The sequence below is a fragment of the Mesoplodon bidens genome, assembly GCF_964165515.1.
Source record: "Mesoplodon bidens genome assembly, chromosome: 2".
Lineage (NCBI taxonomy): Eukaryota > Metazoa > Chordata > Mammalia > Artiodactyla > Ziphiidae > Mesoplodon > Mesoplodon bidens.
The window spans coordinates 11,793,306-11,810,741 of NC_138177.1; the positions used below are offsets into that span (position 1 = coordinate 11,793,306).

A 17,436-nucleotide genomic window follows, 5' to 3' on the forward strand; every position below is an offset into this window, starting at 1 on the left:
AATAATAACTAGAATTATGACTGATAACATTATACCAGGGCATACCCAAATTTTAGAAATTTCTAACAGTTTCTAGAACATTCATATTAATAACATTTATCCATACAATATAACCTAAGAAGGTTTATTACCGCCCATTTGACAATGCTTTCCATCTAATTTAACATGCCAAATGAGGCTACTTAATTTAATATCTCTCTTTGAGATGTTTCAGGAGCCCTGAAACATCCCAGAGTTAGCTAGGGGTCAGAAGAACTTTATTTAGAATTTGATTTGGGAAGTTAGTCAAAGATATCAAAAGGTTTTAAAACACTTGGTCAAATAGGATTATAGATCACTGTGAAACAATACTTAGTTATTCACTTAATCAAAATGACAATAAAATATTTCAAAGGCAAATACAGGAAGTTATAACAGATTACTTAAACAGTGAAGAAATTTACAATCTGTTATCAAAAGCAGATGAATATCCCAAGAAGTCTCGTCCTCTTAACAGAGAGAAAACCAAATTCTACTTTTGCCCCACCTTACCTTTAATATTAAAATTTATTTACTCAAATTTATTTTAAATTAGCCAGTCCTGACCACACATTAAACTCTTTTCCCATCGTCTCCACGTTCTTCTATATTCCACTAATTCCACTTCTATAGAATTCCACTATTCTATAACTTCCTTTTTACCTTCAGATTGTCTCTTTTTGTCATTTTAGCCTCTTTTCAGGACAAAATTTCTTTGTTTTTACTTTACAAAATGCATTTCCATTCCTTATACCTACTTTATTCCTTGCATACAAAGATGTTTTACTTTTTAATTTTTAGTGGTTTTAATTAAATGTTTTAATTAGAAATATTAAGCTTTAAAACCTTAATCTCTAGTGAAAACTAAGAAGTAAGCAATTATAAACTGTCTTTTACATTAGCATTCTGTAGAATGACAAACTTATAAATACTATTCATAATTTCAAAAACATGTACTTCCTTATAGAAAATGTATCAGTGTGGTACCAAACATATTTATTAATAGTCATAAATAACTTTAGTTTCTTTGTAAGAGCCTATGCTCAGTAATTAATGTTTCAGTATCTTATTTTATTTGGGAAGCTAGATACTCAATAAACTTCCATCATTTAACTTAATTTAGCAAAACTCTAGTTTCAAGTTACCAAAGGTCTGGAGAAACTGTTTTTAAGTAGACCCACCATAAAACATAATTATTCTTAAAGAGTTCACCTAAAAGCTCTTACTCCATTTATGTCTATTTAATTCACTGGTTCCCAACCATTATATTTACATTACCCATGAAAACTTCATGAGACATTGGACCAAGCCAGCCACCATCCCCCATTTTTTTGCTAACAAATTTTGTAATAGAGATAATGTGAACTTATTTGAGTTTTAGTAAACCTAGGTACAATAAAAGTACTATACTTACTGTTGATGACTCTAAAGACATGTCTATATGAATTAAACCAACAAACTTAAACTAACTTTAATGCCAAATATTAATTTAATACTGAATAATTCCCAGATCATATGAACCTGAAATTCATTTGGGTTAGTGTCTATTATGTTTCTGAGAATTTATATAAGCACTTATTTTCTCTTAAGTTATTAAATAGAACTCATTTACAATTAATTTTGGCAATACCACCCAAAGGTAGAAACATATATTTATTATGTATTGATACATACACATACATACATCCAGATAGACACAAAGAGAGATCTCATAGTTTCCATTTTTAAAACTTAGTTATGAATCAGGTATTACAATATAAAACTCACTAGTTTATGAGTAACAATTAGAATAAGTTAAATTTACTTGTTGAAGTTTAAAAGGCCTCTTTTCCCTTTTTTATTTTAACTTAATCTCAGGAATTGGCGATGGTCTAGGTCAGAGTTCAATGACCTGTACAACATTTACATCTCAAAGGCACAGAAAGGGAAATGCAAGCCTCCTAGAAGGACTTTTGTTTCCTTAGGATCAGAATTTTGAAAAGATGTTTTATCAAGCTGGCTTTCTTTAACTGCATACACAAAAGCCAGTTTTGGAATGCTAAAAGAGCTCCATCTTGGCCATTTCAAGGCAAGATATTCTTAGTTCCCAATAAACTGAGCACTTGCAAGAATAAGCTCCATAAGTATTGTGTTAGTTGGTGATTGGCTATCTGACTTCCCTCTGTCTTGTTTCAGGAGTCTTTATTCCTCATTTTAAAGTTGGTTTGTCAGGATAAAATTAGTATTGAAAACTGCGTGGTAGGCAGTTGTGCTGTTTGTGAGCTTAACTCCTGTACATATTACCCTCAAATTGAGTTATTTCAGCAGTTTTATGTCTCAGTTTCTGGTTTCTCCCTCTGGCAGTCTAAAACCATCATGGGTGCTCGGAACAATGGATGGCAAATCCTTATGTGTGCATCCCTAGACAAGCGAGTTTTTTTTTAAATTAATGAGTGGCTTTCCCTATGAGAGTGCTGCATGGTATGAGGACTTGCCTCCACCACTCCCATAAATTTCTCAGTTGCTTGAGAAAGCTGTACCGACTGGGAAGAGCTGTGGCCCTTATCTTTGGAGCTGAAAGCTCTCATATGGTATCTTCAGTTTATTCCAACTAACCCTGTTTAAAATAGCCAGTTCTAACAAAGGCATCAGATGAGCCTCCTACCTAATAACCCAGTCCAAAGGTCCTCAGTGTCTTTCAACTGAGCAAAATCTTGTCAGTGTCTTTCAACTGGGAAATCCAGATACCTCTTCTTGAACTTAAGTCCAAGGGAAACCTAGTCCTCATATCAAGGAGTTTAGCAACCACTGAATAAAGCCCAGGATTGTCAGCCAAGATGGGAGATCCGAGACCGGGAGACACTCACCCAATTCATCTGGATTCACCAAGGAGGTGGATGGGCATAAGGGGCCCTTCTTGGTACCAAGGATCCAGATCTTTGTAGAGTTCACGTGAAGGAGAGCAGTCTGCTCTGAGTCCTTCATGGTTGTCAAAACTGTTGACTGAAAACACACACACACACAATGTAAGAGCTATGAGTTGAGTTTTATTTAGGGTCTTACTGAGGACTATAACCCAGGAGACTGACTCTCAGATAGCCCTGAGGAACTGCTCCAAAGAGATAAGAAGAAGTGGCCAGATATTTGTGATTTTGGCTAGGGAAAACATGCAGTCAAACACATATCTCAATAAAAGGTTACTGCTTGTCATGAAGATTAGATATCTCCATGAATAATTTTAGTGTTTTTCTGTGAATGGAAAGATGCAAGAATCTGAGTTCATTTTTACTTTTCTGAGAGAACTCTAATTATCTAAGGGACCTGTTTTTCCAAAGCACAGAATTCCTTATCCTGTTTTTTGTCCTGAATAATTAGAGGATTAAGTTTTTTTTTTTTTTGCGGTATGCGGGCCTCTCACTGTTGTGGCCTCTCCCGTTGTGGAGCACAGGCTCCGGACATGCAGTCTCAGCGGCCATGGCTCACGGACCCAGCCGCTCCGCGGCATGTGGGATCTTCCCAGACGGGGGCACGAACCCGTGTCCCCTGCATCGGCAGGCGGACTCTCAACCACTGCGCCACCAGGAAAGTCCCTAAGTTTTATTTTAATAGGTAAAATTTCAATTTGAATAAACCCATCTTTGCTGGAGAAATATCTGGCAGTTTCTTTGTTTCAGGTCAACATTTGTCTGTAAATACCAATGATGTAGGCTGTCCCGGGACCTGTTTCCATCAATAGCTTTGTCTCTTTGCTATGAGTGACATTTGCTTGCTTGTTCACAGTTCTCATAACTACATATTTTTATTGGGTATTGTAGATGATAGTATATATTGACTCTGAAGTATGTTATTTTATTGGAATAATGTTGATTTTTAACTTGGCAGGCAGTTTTATTATTTGTTGACTGCACTGTCTTTGCAGATATTTGGTTTAAAATTTTATTACAGTGAGTCTGTCCTAGTTCAACACTTAGTTTAGGGCTAATCTTTAGTCTTGTGATGGTCTTTACTACAAAGACATGGCTTTTCTGGCATTTGAATATGTTTACCAAACCACTCTACTTTGGAGATATCCAAACTGCGAACACTGTCTCATCTGTGATAGGCAAGAAATACAGCCTTTATTAAGCACTGCAGATCTTTCAGCTTTTGCTTTCTGATTGGCTCCTCAAAGTTTGTCTCACAATTGTAGAGTTTAGGAGTCAGTCATGGATTTGAGGGGAATTTGTTCAGGGTTTTCTTTCTTCTTTGCTTCTTTCAGAATTATTTTCCTCAATTTACATCTTCTCTGGCAACTCCCCATTTCCATTCTGCACACATCAAGCCTTTAAGAATGTCGTTTCTTTTTTTTTTTTTTTTTTTGCGGTACGCGGGCCCTCTCACTGTTGTGGCCTCTCCCGTTGCGGAGCACAGGCTCCGGACGTGCAGGCTCAGCGGCCATGGCTCACGGGCCCAGCCGCTCCGCAGCATGTAGGATCTTCCCGGACTGGGGCACGAACCCGCGTCCCCTGCATCGGCAGGCGGACTCTCAACCACTGCGCCACCGGGGAAGCCCAAGAATGTCGTTTCTGACTGAATTTCATCCTCCCCATGTTGCCCAGATTGGGGAGTGTCCTTAGGGCAAAACTAGAGGACTGCAACTCTCAATTTCTCCATTGGTGCTGCTCCCTCCTTTAGGTTAAAAACTCATTTAGCTTTTGACTGTTTTGGACTTTCTATAACTCCTTTAACTAGTGGTTCTTTCTATTTTGCTCAAATTTTATAAATTATTATTGGGAGGGTTAATTGAAGACAACCTACTCTAGTATTACTGATTTTCAACTAAAAAAAAAAAACTGAAGGAATTTTTATTGGAGTTGCATTAGATATAGAAATACATTTGTCGAGAATTGATATCTTTCCTAATGAGGCTTCTACTTGTGAATATTGTGAATGTAACTGCATTGATTTACTTATGCTTCAATGTCTTTTAAATTTTTTTAATACTTTTATGTTTTGTTCCCTCTAATTTTTGTTATTTATAACAAAAGCTTTGTTACATATAACAAGAACTACACGTTAAGTATGATATGAATAGGTATGTATTTCTATTTATTTAACCTTCTTGGAATTTTTTGTGCTTCATGAATCTCAAGATTTATGTATTTCATTGATTTTGAAGAATTCTCACTTACTATAATTTTATATAGAATCTCCCCTATTTTCTCTGTTTGGTGCCTCTGGAACTCTGATTAGGTATTTGTCAGTTTTTGTAACATAATCCTCTAGATATGTTTTATATTTTCAATCTCTTTTCCTCTCTGTGGTGTATATTCTCAGGATTATTATCTCATTTATCTTTAATTTACCAATTTTGTGCTCAGCTTAGCTAATCTGCTGTTTTACATTTTAATAAGCTTTAAATTAAAATCATCATCATTGGGCTTCCCTGGTGGCGCAGTGGTTGGGAGTCCGCCTGCTGATGCAGGGGACACGGGTTCGTGACCCGGTCTGGGAAGATCCCACATGCCGCCAAGCGGCTGGGCCCGTGAGCCATGGCCTCTGAGCCTGCACTTCCGGAGCCTGTGCTCCACAGCGGGAAAGGCCACAACAGTGAGAGGCCCGCGTACCGAAAAAAAAAAATTATCATCATTATCATCATGTTAGTTCCTTTGTTTTTTCAGATTTGTTTTGATAACCCCGGTGCCTCTCTCATATTTTACTTTACCTTGAAATTATTTAAATATGTTGCTGATAATTGACTTTAATATCAAATAATTCCAATCTCTGTAGTCTGTGGTGTTAAGATTATGCCTTTTGCACATTTTTAATCTTGGGACCCTGATTCCTCTTTCTTTTTTTTTTTTTCTACTGTGAGTTCATGGTCAAAATAATTTCATCTATATTGATTTTTTAAGTCCTTCATAAAATGTAAAGGATGTGCATTCTTTTAGAAAGTATATATTCCATTTTGCCACAATAAAACAATTTGGAGCACTTTAAAATAAGTTATGATTTTCATTGGTGTTTTTGAATTTTTAGATTATGTACTTTCTGCAAAAAACTTTGAATTTGTAAATTATGTATTTTCTCTTCTACTAACAGTGAGGTCAGGGCAGGCACTCATTTTGCTCTCTTCCTTTTCTAGGCCTTTTTGTTAGTTTACTTGTCTGTTTTGTTTTTAAGCTGACTCTTTCTTTAAGTGCATAGTCTCAGTCTTCCCAGCTTCTTAGAGCAGGTCTCCAATTCAGCTTCTTGCCCTTCAGGTGTCCTGGACTTTGTTTCCTATACCCAACACAGCCACCAAAACCTCTAGATCAGGTACACCCACATCTTCCTACATATATATTCTTTTAGCTCAATTTCAGCCTCTGAAATTTACTCCATATTTTTTTCCGCATCATAAATGCATTTAAAAATTTGTTGCCAGAATTATTTGTCATTTTGTGTTGATGAGTTTTTAAAAGTATTTCCTCTGACATTTTTCCATAAGCATAAATCCATAATTCAATTTTGCTTTAGCAATTTGGTTTAGCGGTGTTGCATGGGAAGAAATTTTGCTAGTCTCTAGGGATTCCAGTGAAATGACATTCATTTTCTTCTTTCTGAGGAGCCTATATTCCAACTACGAAAACTAACATGTAAAAATTATAGTTATTATAATGAATGGTATACTTTAGTTGAAATAATGAAATAAGAATCTATTAAACAATAATATATGGCTGTACATGGCTTAATTACAAATATGGTAATATAGATAAATAATATACTCATTCAAAGAATTAAGTTGTTGTAAGTAGGATTATTAAGAAAAACTATTTACAGTAGAAATGATTCAATTTGCATCTTGAACTGTCTAAGCAGAGGAGAAAGGACATTCAACTCTGTAACAAGAAAATTCATTGTGGTTGAAATTGAGCTGGTGTATTTAGGGAGGGAAACAGGGAGAGCCTAAATGGAAAACATACTTTATAGAGTACTGAAAGCTAAGTGTTGCCTGATTGTAAAGGATTTTAAAAGTTAGGCAAAATATATATTTTATATGAAAGATATTGAGTGCCATGCAATAAGAAATAGATCAATTTTAGGAAGATTAGCTTTGAGGTACACAAATGTAATAAAATGACAAAAAGAGCAGGTACAGGACCTCCAGAAATTAAGTTTTACTTTAGTTGAGACAGGAAGGGATGAGCTAATATCCATCATTGTAGATAACAATCATGGTTGTATTAGGAGAGAAGAAAATGAGTTCAGAGACATTCAATTTGGAGAGATGCTTATCACACAAATGCAGGCATAACATAGACAGTTCATACCATAATTGTGTTCATGGTTATATGACTAGAGGGACATTGAATTTGGACAAATTATATTTTCTTTATTTAATTGAAAAATATGCTTTAGATATAAATAATATCACTTTTAGAAACATATTAAAATTTGATTAAATTATTTAAATGATAGTTTAATTTGTTTTCAAGTTTTCAGTGCCCAACAAGAACATTTTATTGTTTTTTTCTAAATTGATGAGAAATTGGTCATGAAATATGCTTTAAAGAAAAACAGAAATTATGTAAATAAGACAATTTTTGAAAATGTTTATCACTCACTGGATATCAAGAAAATCATATGAATACTAAAAATAATAAATACAACCAAGGAATTAACAATTTAGCCTTGAATTTGCTTCTTTAGTTTCTCTTTTTTGTTCATTAATTTATTCATTCATGTCAAATTTATATTTAGCTTGAAATATTAGGGTCAGAGATGTAACAGATCTGTGAAAGATAAAATGGTCTTTTCATAAATTTTATTTTAAAATATTCTATTTATATTGTTTAGATTTGCAGATTTGGATTCATCATACACATATTTTAAGACTAATAGGTTCAAAAGGTTGTAATAGGAAAACTTAAGTATGAACACTGTAAACTGATTTAGGTATGTTATGATAATAAAATGGTGAAGTAAACAAATATATCTTTTCCCTCACAGCATGTATAATGTAATGAGGGATACAGATGATTGGGTAATAATGACTTGGTATAATGAATACTATGGTGGGTGAAAATCAGGATGTTATAAAAGCACATAGGAGAGAACTGATTTACTCATATTTGCAGAGTAATTGCATTTGTGTCAATATTTCCTCAATTATAATACTTAATAGACTGAACTTGCACATAATAAATACTTTTCAAGTCTTTTTAACTTAACATCTAATGTGATTTAGTGGGCAAAATATTTTGATTTTTGGTAATCTTTGGAGGAAAATTAGATGTGGACTCTTTTTTTAGTGATATATTCCCTTTATGTCCAGTAAAGTAATTGTGTTCTTCATGTGCCTCACATTTCATACCCTGAATGTTGACTTTTTCTTTTCATATTTTATAAGTAGAGGGAAGACATATCTATTGATTTTTCTTGAACTACAGCATTAAATGCAGCACAGCTGTGGACAGAATGTTTCAGTAGCTCTCTAAGAAGTAAGCAGATTTTTCTGTGTACAGCATTCAACCAAATGAATTACAGATTAGTTGGACTGAAGCTTTTTGGTTTGATGGAGTTCCACTTATTACTTTTTTGCTCTTATCGTTTGTGCTTTTGGTGTCATACCCCCCAAATTGTTGGGAGTAATAAAAACCAGGATGCACTTTCAGTTCTACCACTTACCAGCTATTTGACCTTCTATAAATTCTAATTATCTAGGCTTTTTACAACTCATGTACTTAAATATTGATTGGGATAACAAGGGTCCTTACTTCAAGGAGTACTGAGAATTGGGAGAATTAAATGAAATAATGCCTGTAAAAAGACTGTGCACATGAGAAAACCTTAATGAATGTTACCTCGGCTAATATTATCTTTAAAATATGACCTACATCTTCAACTGCTTCACTCACTTTTTCATTGTCTTCCTGCAAGCCAAAAGTTTTAGTAGATACTTGAACTCAAGTTTATAAAAATAAAATGTGTATGTATGTATGCATCTATAGGTTTATAGATGTGTATCTATATACACATGTGATACATATACATACATACACTTCCTTGGGAGACTCATAACCAAGGGACCTTTGACAATGATATTCTTTTTCTTGGGATGTGATACAGTCTTGGTCGTGTTATCAATAACTAGGTCTATTTGATAAAAGTGAAATGCAGAGATAAAGAGTAAGATTATGCGTGTAATACACAAATTGTTGAAGATAAAATGAAAATTTCCATTTCCTGGAAGAAAATAGCATTTGTAATAAAGAAAGTACATATGATGCTATTTCTTTAAAAGATCACAATAGTAATAACAGTGATCATAAGAATAAGCATTTCCATTTATTTACCATTTATTCTGTGCATAGGCACTCTTTAAGGGCTTTTCCAGCAATTGTGCTTTAATTCTTACAACAAGCTATATTTTATTCCCATTTTCCATATGAGTTAAGGGAAACAATATTCAAAGTTGATAGTTTAGCTCCCAAAAGTGGATTGAAGCCAATATAGTGGGCTGTCACTCAAGTGCCTAATTTTATTTAATAATTAAAAGTTATTTTATCTTTGATGCTGTCCAGCATGGAAATACATTTTTCCTAAAGTCATTTGTTAAGCATTTTTCCTCACTATTCAACACACATTATAAAAAAAAATAGACTTGCTTCTCTGAGTCTGTCTTCATTGTAATACTTAATAGATATATAACTGAGGAAGTCATTGAAACTCTGAGCCTCAGTATTTTTCAAATTTTAGAATGGGTTTAAGTTTTACAAGTTACTGTGAAGAATTAAAAATAACAAGTACAAAGTGGCTGGCCCATGATATGAGAGAAATTCACTAAATAGTTAATTATTAATACTGTAACACAGTAGAATTTATTAAAGTAGGTTTTAGTGTTTGGTTTATTCTTCTGTGTATGTGTATGCCAAAAATTTCTATTGCAGGGTTTGCAAATTCAGCATACACGGTGGCCACAAGGCCCCAAATGCATGGTAATTCAAAGCCATCTGCTGCTGCCCTCTTCTCTACAGAAATTTTAACTTTTCCCTACCTTCTTCGGGACATATTCTTACAGCTTGAGAGCTAACTGGTATTTAAAGAGCCCCTAATAGTTGTTTTGGTTGTTAATTTTCATACATAGGAAACTTACAGCTTCTGTGTACAAAACATTTCTCCAGGACTGCTTATTTTATTTATTATTTTATTTTATTTTAGCCCTGAAAAAAACATTTTATTAAAAGTACATCAGCTTTACCTGATATTTAAAATACTACTGGTATAATACAAGGAGAAAGATGGTTGCTAAATTTAATACAATCGACTTCTGGCTAAATCTCTTTACCACTCTTTACTGCATGTAGAATAAATTTAAAACCTAAACAATACCCTGCCTGATCTGGCCACTACTTACTGCACAGTCTAATACTGCACTGATATTCTCTTCACTCCAGCTGTACTGGCTCTCATTTAGTTCCTTAGAACAAAACCTTTCCTACCTCAAGTCCTTTGCAAATATAGTTCTCTTAGTGCAATGCTCTTTGCTTTGCCAAGACTGTTTTTTTCTGTGGGACTGCATATTTTAAAAGAGCTTCCTGAGCTCTCCTCCTAGGGGTTCTTATAGTATGTCTGGGGTGGGGTCCAGGAATCTGTTTTGCCAATCCCATTTAACATTGCCGACTGAAAAAAATGCACAATCTGAGAGCTGTGAATTAAGTTTTATTGGGGGCAAAATGAGGACTATAGCCTGGGAGACAGCATTTCAGATGGCTCTGAGAAACGGCTCTGAAGAGATGGGGGGAAGGTCAGTGTTCTATATGATTTTAGTGAAGGAGGGTACACACAGTCAAGCACACATTGTGGCAGATGCTGTCTGCTGGTCACGAGGAGCAGACGTCACCATGAAGGATTTTAGTGCTTTTCTAGATATGAGGAGATACAAGAATTGGGCTCATAAATTCTTCTCCTGAAAGTATCTAACTATCTGAACGCCTGTCCTGCCAGTTTTTCCCAGAGCACAGAGTGCCTCATTCCCGATCTCCACCTTGAACTCCTTTCGGAGGGTGTTGAAGGACAGCAGCTGCAGTGGCTAGTGACTTAATCCTGTAGAACCAGATGGCAAGTGCCATCTGGGATGGGATTTGTTACATCACTTCATCCTGACAACAGATCAACAGGTGAACTCAGGGTGAGCCATTGAGGTTCAGAAAGCTGTACACATTCCCCAGGGTCATGCAGAATCAAAATCTGAACCAATGTTTCTTTGAATTCTAAAACTTTCACTCAAAGTTAAAGAGGCTAAGTGACTTGTCCCAGGTCACCAGGTGAAGTCTGACCTAGAAATCCAGTGTTCATTCTCCCAGTCTAGTGCTCTTTTGACACTCACATAACATGTGTCCTGTAGAGATTTTACATAGAGAATATTACAGATTAAACAGACAACTGACTTAATGTATGTCTAACCTTCTCAACTTAGTTTGCTACCTGATTTTTCAAATAAAAACAGGCTATCGGCTTTTTAGCTAATTATATTTTTCCAAAAGTTTAACTTAACTCTGGAAGGTATTTTCCTTTCTGTAACACTATCATCTTAAAGCTTTTTTAGAAATTATTTTCAAGTGCACACTTACTTCCTGATGGAAGAGGAGTTCCTATATCCCTTGAATTGTTCCATATCATTGTCATTCTCAAGTCAATTGCTTTAATACTGTCTTCCCCTAGTTTCTTTCTTCTGTTCTTCTATAATCTGTGTAGTTCCTTCACTTTAATTTCTTTCTCTCCCTCCTTACTCCTTCTCTCCCTCCTTTTTCCTTCCTTTCCTACTTCCTTTGTTTAGTAAATATTAATTGAAGTGTTATTAAGTAGATGTCAGGAACAAGCCCACATGTTTGATAGAAAGAAACAAACCTACCTGCCTGCCAGGAGTTCATCTTTCAACATTGCATCCTCTATCCTAGCCCTAGTAGATCCTAAATAGTTTATGTGAATAAAAGTTATATATGAGAATAGAAAATGTAGCATTACTTTGTTTTAATACTTAGGTATAGAAGGAAAGAGTTTTAAAAAACTACTTGCTACCACCTAGTTTTAATGTTGAAGACATTTCTCTTCAAAAAAAAAAGTTTAGATTTAAAAAGAAATACAGTTGAATTTTACTTTGTCAGGGGAAAAAAAAGTGATCTTTTGGGTAAGTGAATAATCCATGTACAGTACTGAAATTTGCTTTGTTTTCTATTTTTGACCACTGCCTTCACCAAGATTTTACAAGGAGTAAAGACTAATTATCGCAAATCTATTCCCTACTTGTGAAATGCACTAAAACAGTCAAAAGGTAGGTAATGGGGGGAAGGACAAGAAGCAGCAAGGAAGAAAAGCCACGTGTTAGCTCTTCTGTCTCAGGGAACAGGAGCTTTGACAGCACACCAAGTTATCAATATTCATACATGACAAGCTGAAACCCACGAAGCTGGGACACATTCCTTCAGTAATGCATCTGCAGGGACGTGAAAAGGATTGGAAAAGACTGAAAGCTAGAAAAGCCATTGCTTTTCTAAAGTGTCCAAATGAGTCTTTCTATGGTGCCCTAGTTTTGTGAGCTCTGCCTTCAGCCTTAGGCCTATTATTTCATTTTTGTTTGTCCTTACGATTTGGAAACATGATGAGAGCTTACAGTGAGAGATGAATTGACTCAGGGAATATATGCTTTGGTTCCAAGGAAGAAAATATTATTTTCAATCTGATAGCATATATATTTTATATGCTTTATAGTAGATAGATATAAATAGAACTACAGAAAGAGAGAAAGGAGAGAAAGGGAGAGAGAAGAGAAAGAAAAAGCAAGCAGGCAAGCAAGCAAGAAAGGAAAAGAAGGAAGGAAGAAAGAAAGAAAAATGGGAAGAAAGGAGGGAGGGAGGAAGGAGAAGGAGAAAGAAGGAGAGAGAGAAAGAAGGCAAGAGGGAGAGAGATTAATTTATTGAGAGCATATTGATGAAATAAATATATCAGTAACTGCAGAAAGAACAAGTCAGCAATAATTTCTATATTCTGAGACTGAGTACAGAAATAATGGATCAGGCTCTTTCCTCAACCCAAAAAAGGAAAACTTTTTGCATATCTATTCTGCAGCAAGAAAACAAGGAACCAGAGGAGAGGGGGAGAGATACTCATATAGAGAGGTATGGCTCACAAAGTGCCAATCATTCCTATTTCACAACTTCTGGCATCCTCCTGGGAGAGTTTTCCTGAGAACTTATTTTTAAAGTATCTTGAGAAACTTAGAAATGAATTTTATAGGTGTAGTTTCCCAGTCAGTGTTTTTCAGTGTAAGAAATAATTAAGAGGAAAATGTTTCATGTTTTGGTTGGGTTTGATTTGGTTTTACCTTTTATTCTGGGTCTATAGAAAACAGTTCCATTTAGGGAATCTGGAAAAGAAAGGTTTTTTAAAATATATGTTTACTAAGATTTTTATATAGATTTAATTGTGTTCAAATGTCAAAGTGTGTGTTGTGAAACTCCACTTCCTACAACTTGGGAGTTAGGTCTTTACAACTGTATTAAATATGCAGTTTAGGGCTTTAAATTTCACTTAAAAATATGCTTATTGAGCAAATGTTCCTTTAATTCGTCTATGCCTTTGATCTAATATTAAGTATGAGAGGCATTCTGCTAGGCATGGGATATAAAGCTATAAGCAAAGCATATATGATTCTGGCAAGCTGAATATTATATTTAATGGGATAAATGGAATATAAACAAGTAAGTATACAATATAACATTTTTAGTGGAAAAAGGCACTATGAATAAAAAGTAAATGTTATGAGAGGGAATTAAGGAGTTATTTAATTTATTTGGAAAAACAGGGAGGAGCTTATTTTTTTTAAAAAAGTGTTATATTGCAAAGGGGAATGAGCAGAGACCAAAAATGAATATACAAAAATGAATATATAGCTCATATATTGTTCTGTGATAAAAAATTGTTTTTATTGATTATTTACACAGATAAATACCTGTATTTTACCAGCATATACAAATTCTTTAAAATGGCAGCACTGTAATAAGTCTAAAGGATTGAGTACAATATATACAATTTGTAGAAAAACCTCATATGTACTGAATAATGAACACTGGAAAGGCTTAAGAATACCAAAAAGAGATACAATTTTTAGTGTCTACTGTGACACATGCTCTATACAATTGTCTAAACACATGCATCCAGTCTGAGCCTATTTCTCACAAGAACTCAATATGGAAGATATCACTAACTTAGGCCATTCAACTTTTCCACGATCATGCAGCTACTATGAGAAAGCAGCAAGATAAAAACAAAGAATTATCTGATTACACGGCCACATGCTTTTCCTTCATTATTTTACTGAGATTTTAAACACACTAAAAGAGTTTGAATAATGTGGGAAAACAGGAAAAGTAAGATCGTAAATTTGCATCATGTAGCCTGATTTCTGGATATAAATAATGTTAATGATCCAAATCAAACACATTCAACTAACACACTTAACCCTTATTAAGAGAACTTGTAGTTAGTTTTAATGAGATATTTTCAACAATTTTCTTGAGCAGACCATAAGGATAAAAATCAAACATGTTTTAATAATATTTTCCCTCTCAGTGGGTACTTGTTCTTTCAATGTTGATGAAGCCCTAGGATTTAAATCCATTGATTGACAATTTAAAGTTTCTTGTTTTTCTCTCATTTTTATTTCACTTTCTATTTAGGCTTCCTGCAGCATTAGTGCTCTGTGAAACTAAGAGTGAATGAATGAACAATCGTCATTCATACACTCTAATTCTACGCTAGATATTTGGTGATAAAACCATTTTTATTCCCCGTTATTGGATATCATTTCAAACCTACAACCAACCCAATTATAGTCACAGTCAGCTTCCAGGTACACTAGGGAGATGCCATGCAATGTCTTCAGAAGGTATTTCATGTAGTTTTCCAGTTCAAATCAAGTGTATCCATCGTTAATCTTGTACGATAATGAACGAAAAAATATATACATAATTTAAATATACATAATACTTAAATATATGAATATTATATGTGTATATATATTTTCAATTATGGTGGGGGTTTTTTGGGTTTTTTTTTTTTTGCGGTACGCGGGCTTCTCACTGTTGTGGCCTCTCCCGTTGCGGAGCACAGGCTCCGGACGTGCAGGCTCAGCGGCCATGGCTCACAGGCCCAGCCGCTCTGCGGCATGTGGGATCTTCCCAGACCAGGGCACGAACCCATGTCCCCTGCATCGGCAGGCGGACTCTCAACCACTGCGCCACTAGGGAAGCCCAGTGTTTTTTGTTTTATTATCACAGTTAAATAACTGGGAAGGACCTAAGAACGTGATAGTGAAGCTTTCAAACCTAAGGTAACTTGATTGCAGGACACACAAACACAAACACCTTTGTATTTATACAGATTCCTTTTGTTTTCTATTCTTAGAACCTCAACCTACTGGCTCACTCGCATCCAGTCTTTTCTCTACTGCAATGAGAATGGACTCCTGGGCAGCTTTTCAGAAGAGACGCACTCGTGCACGTGTCCCAACGACCAGGTGGTCTGCACGGCCTTCCTGCCCTGCACGGTGGGCGACGCATCCGCCTGCCTCACCTGCGCCCCTGACAACCGCACCCGCTGCGGCGCCTGCAACACGGGCTACATGCTCAGCCAGGGGCTCTGCAAGCCCGAGGTCGCCGAGTCCACCGATCATTACATCGGCTTCGAGACCGACCTGCAAGATCTCGAGATGAAGTACCTGTTGCAGAAAACGGACAGGCGACTAGAGGTCCATGCCATCTTCATCAGCAACGACATGCGCCTCAACAGCTGGTTCGACCCCTCCTGGCGGAAGCGGATGCTCCTCACCTTGAAGAGCAACAAGTACAAGTCGAGCCTGGTCCACATGATCCTGGGTCTCTCTTTACAGATTTGCTTAACTAAAAACAGCACCCTGGAGCCGGTGTTGGCCGTTTACGTCAATCCCTTCGGAGGCAGCCACTCTGAGAGCTGGTTTATGCCTGTGGATGAAAACAGCTTCCCCGACTGGGAGCGGACTAAGCTGGACCTCCCCCTGCAGTGTTACAACTGGTCGCTGACTCTGGGGAACAAGTGGAAGACATTTTTTGAGACAGTGCACATCTACCTGAGGAGTCGCATCAAGTCAAATGGCCCCAACGGCAACGAGAGCATTTACTACGAACCCCTGGAGTTCATCGACCCTTCCCGTAACCTGGGTTATATGAAAATCAATAACATTCAAGTGTTTGGCTACAGCATGCACTTTGACCCGGAAGCAATTCGGGACCTGATTCTGCAGCTGGACTACCCCTATACTCAGGGATCCCAGGACTCAGCACTTTTGCAACTTCTAGAGATAAGAGACCGTGTAAATAAACTCTCCCCACCCGGTCAGCGTCGTCTAGATCTTTTCTCTTGCTTGCTTCGTCATAGACTCAAGCTGTCTACTAGTGAGGTGGTGAGGATCCAATCTGCTCTGCAGGCGTTTAATGCCAAATTGCCAAACACAGTGGATTATGACACGACCAAATTATGTAGTTAACCATAAATGTCAAGCACAACCCAAAATCTTGAAGGAGTTTTTACAGTGCTTTTGTGGAACAGTTTATGTTTGGAAGAGTAAATTTAAATTGTCTTTTCAATATCTGTCTTATATCAGTCAATAACATTGGATGGCAATTTACACACATGAACTTGCTGACAATGAATATATTATACTGCAGTTTTGGTTTCTGAATGAAATAAATACTGACACCAGTCTAGAAGACATTCTACTTTTTACAATAAATTTCATTTGTAATTTTATATGTTCCGTGGCAATGCTTTTGTGCATTACATCCTCTAGAGAGAACATAAAAAGATACCAATAAAATTTTGTAGCTGAACAGTTATTAAAAAGAAGTGCTGTGGGATTCCTTTTTGCCATGAAATGAGTTCTATTTTGATATAGCTTGTTAGAACCTGGGGAAAATTCCCCAAGATTTTTTAATTGAAACACTTGAAGGTCCCTTTCAACAGACTGTAGGGAAAACTCAACTAAATAGAATGCTTAGCATTCAGTTGTATTTTTATGGTTAACAGCATAATGGCAGTGCTTTATTATCTGTACTTATAAACCATTCCTAGAGACACCATCATTATTAAAATAAACAGATAAACTTATTTCGCAGCTAAATATCAGAACATTTTGGCAAACATACAGAAAAGTCAGTGTGGTTATAAGCCTATCGTGGAGAAAGTAAACCCTTAATTTCCTTAGCAACTTGCTTTGTCATTCTCTTTCTACATTCTAACAACCAACAATCAGCATACTCTGCACAATCATTTTCATTTCAAGTGCTGAAAACCCAGTTATTCCAACACTGTACCAATGTCAATAAGATAACATTTCTAGAATTCACAAATTGTCATGTGTTGGTGTAAAATAAATGATCAAGT

The 17,436-nt window shown here is 35.9% G+C and overlaps 1 protein-coding gene across 3 annotated transcripts in view; it reads left to right on the forward strand.

Moving 5' to 3' along the window:
- BRINP3 (BMP/retinoic acid inducible neural specific 3) overlaps positions 1-16,583 on the forward strand; it is a gene marked incomplete at its 5' end in the record, with an annotated part of 413,577 nt that extends 396,994 nt beyond the window's left edge. For all 3 annotated transcript variants that reach the window (XM_081223561.1, XM_081223562.1, XM_081223563.1), the window contains one exon: positions 15,424-16,583. In XM_081223561.1, the coding sequence (XP_081079687.1) occupies positions 15,424-16,540 (1,117 nt within the window). In that variant the 3' untranslated portion in view covers positions 16,541-16,583. The remainder of the gene's footprint in view (positions 1-15,423) is intronic.
- Between the last annotated feature and the right edge of the window lie 853 nt (positions 16,584-17,436).